General features: G+C 50.2%; 2 protein-coding genes across 2 annotated transcripts in view; one reads left to right on the plus strand and one right to left on the minus strand.

Annotated features, from left to right (window-relative positions):
- Nucleotides 1-1,721, minus strand: part of Lrp2 (LDL receptor related protein 2) — a 164,415-nt gene that overhangs the window by 118,619 nt on the left and 44,075 nt on the right. The window lies entirely within an intron of this gene.
- On the plus strand, nt 13-1,720 carry LOC110311584 (HMG domain-containing protein 4-like; the record flags this gene model as incomplete). Its single annotated transcript, XM_029474000.1, has 2 exons — nt 13-250; nt 366-1,720. A coding segment is annotated over exon 2 (1,287 nt), but the record flags the coding sequence as incomplete, so codon positions are not given.

A 1,721-nucleotide genomic window follows, 5' to 3' on the forward strand; every position in this document is an offset into this window, starting at 1 on the left:
GATCCGAGCGAGCCGAGTGAAGATTGCTTTGATGGTGATCACAGCTTTGAGGACATAGGACTTGCAGCTGGCCGAAGCCAACGAGAAAAGAAGCGGTCTTACAAAGATTTCTTAAGGGAAGAGGAAGAAGTTGCTGCGCAGGTCAGGAGTTCTTCCAAGAAGAAGTCAAAGGACAGTGATTTGTTCTTCTTGGGGACGGACACACACAAGAAGAAGAGGAAGCACTCCCCTGATGATTACTACTATGGAGGACAGCGGTTCTTGTTCTGAGTGCCGATAAACCAGTGTGAAGGAGGAGAGAGGTGGAGGGCTGGTATTTTGGAGGATTCAGCATAGAAGAACAGTCTTCATTTGTGATACACAAGACATTTCGACTTTGGAATCATCACAGAAGAAAAAGAAGAAGTCTAGCCCACAGTCTCCCGACACAGCAATGGACCTGTTGAAAGCTATCACCTCACCACTGGCAGCAGGTGCCAAGTCCTCTAAGAAGGCAGGGGAGAAATCNTCCAGCTCTTCAAGCCATTCAGAGAGCAGAAAGGAGCACCACAAGAANAAGGGCAATGGCAGCAGTGGAGAGCTCTCCCTGGATGACAGCAATGCCCACAAATCCAAAAAGATGAAGCCACTCTATGTGAACACAGAGACACTGACTCTTCGTGAGCCGGATGGCTTAAAGATGAAACTTATTCTCTCACCAAAGGAGAAGGGAAGCAGCTCAGTGGAAGAGGAGGCTTTTCAGTACCCTGCCCAACAAGCTTCGCTGAAGAAGCCCTCGAAGAAACTAGCTCGGGANGAGCAAGGTGCTTTACTCCTAGGACACGAGCTACAGAGCCTCCTGAAAACGGCCCGGAAGAAGCACAAGTCATCCTCAGACTCACACTCCTCTCCTGGCCCAGAAGGCTGTGGGTCTGATGTCTCCCAGCTTCCAGAACCCCANAGTGCCAATCTCGACATCACAGGGCTTGACCCAATTCTAGTAGAGTCCGAATCGTCCTCAGCTGGGGAGCTGGAGGCCGGGGAGCTGGTGATAGATGACTCTTACAGGGAGATCAAGAAGAAGAAGTCAAAAAAGAGCAAAAAGAAGAAGGACAAAGACAGACACAAGGAGAAGCGGCACTCCCGGACCAAGAGAAGCTCTGCCAGAGAGCATGGCACTGCTCGGGAGCACGGGCTGATACCCAGCCCTGCCTCCAGTATCCCCACCCTGCCACTTCCTGCACTACACACAGACGGACATGGGGAGAAGAAAAAGAAAAGGGAAGAGAAAGACAGAGAGAGAGAGAGGGGAGAAAAGCCGAAAAAGAAGAACATGTCTGCCTACCAGGTATTCTGTAAGGAGTACCGGGTAACCATTGTGGCTGACCATCCAGGTATAGATTTTGGGGAACTTAGTAAAAAATTGGCTGAAGTATGGAAGCAGTTGCCAGAAAAAGACAAACTGATCTGGAAGCAGAAGGCTCAGTATCTGCAGCACAAACAGAACAAAGCTGAAGCCACAACTGTGAAGAGAAAAGCATCCAGTGCAGAAGGTTCCATGAAAGTCAGAGCCTCTTCTGTAGGAATACTGTCACCCCAAAAGAAGTCCCCACCCACCACAATGCTTTTGCCAGCTTCACCAGCCAAAGCTCCTGAAACAGAGCCCATTGATGTCGCTGCTCATCTCCAGTTGCTGGGAGAGTCCCTCAGCCTCATTGGACACCGCCTACAGGAGACAGAGG

This window comes from Mus caroli, chromosome 2 (genome assembly GCF_900094665.2).
Source record: "Mus caroli chromosome 2, CAROLI_EIJ_v1.1, whole genome shotgun sequence".
Lineage (NCBI taxonomy): Eukaryota > Metazoa > Chordata > Mammalia > Rodentia > Muridae > Mus > Mus caroli.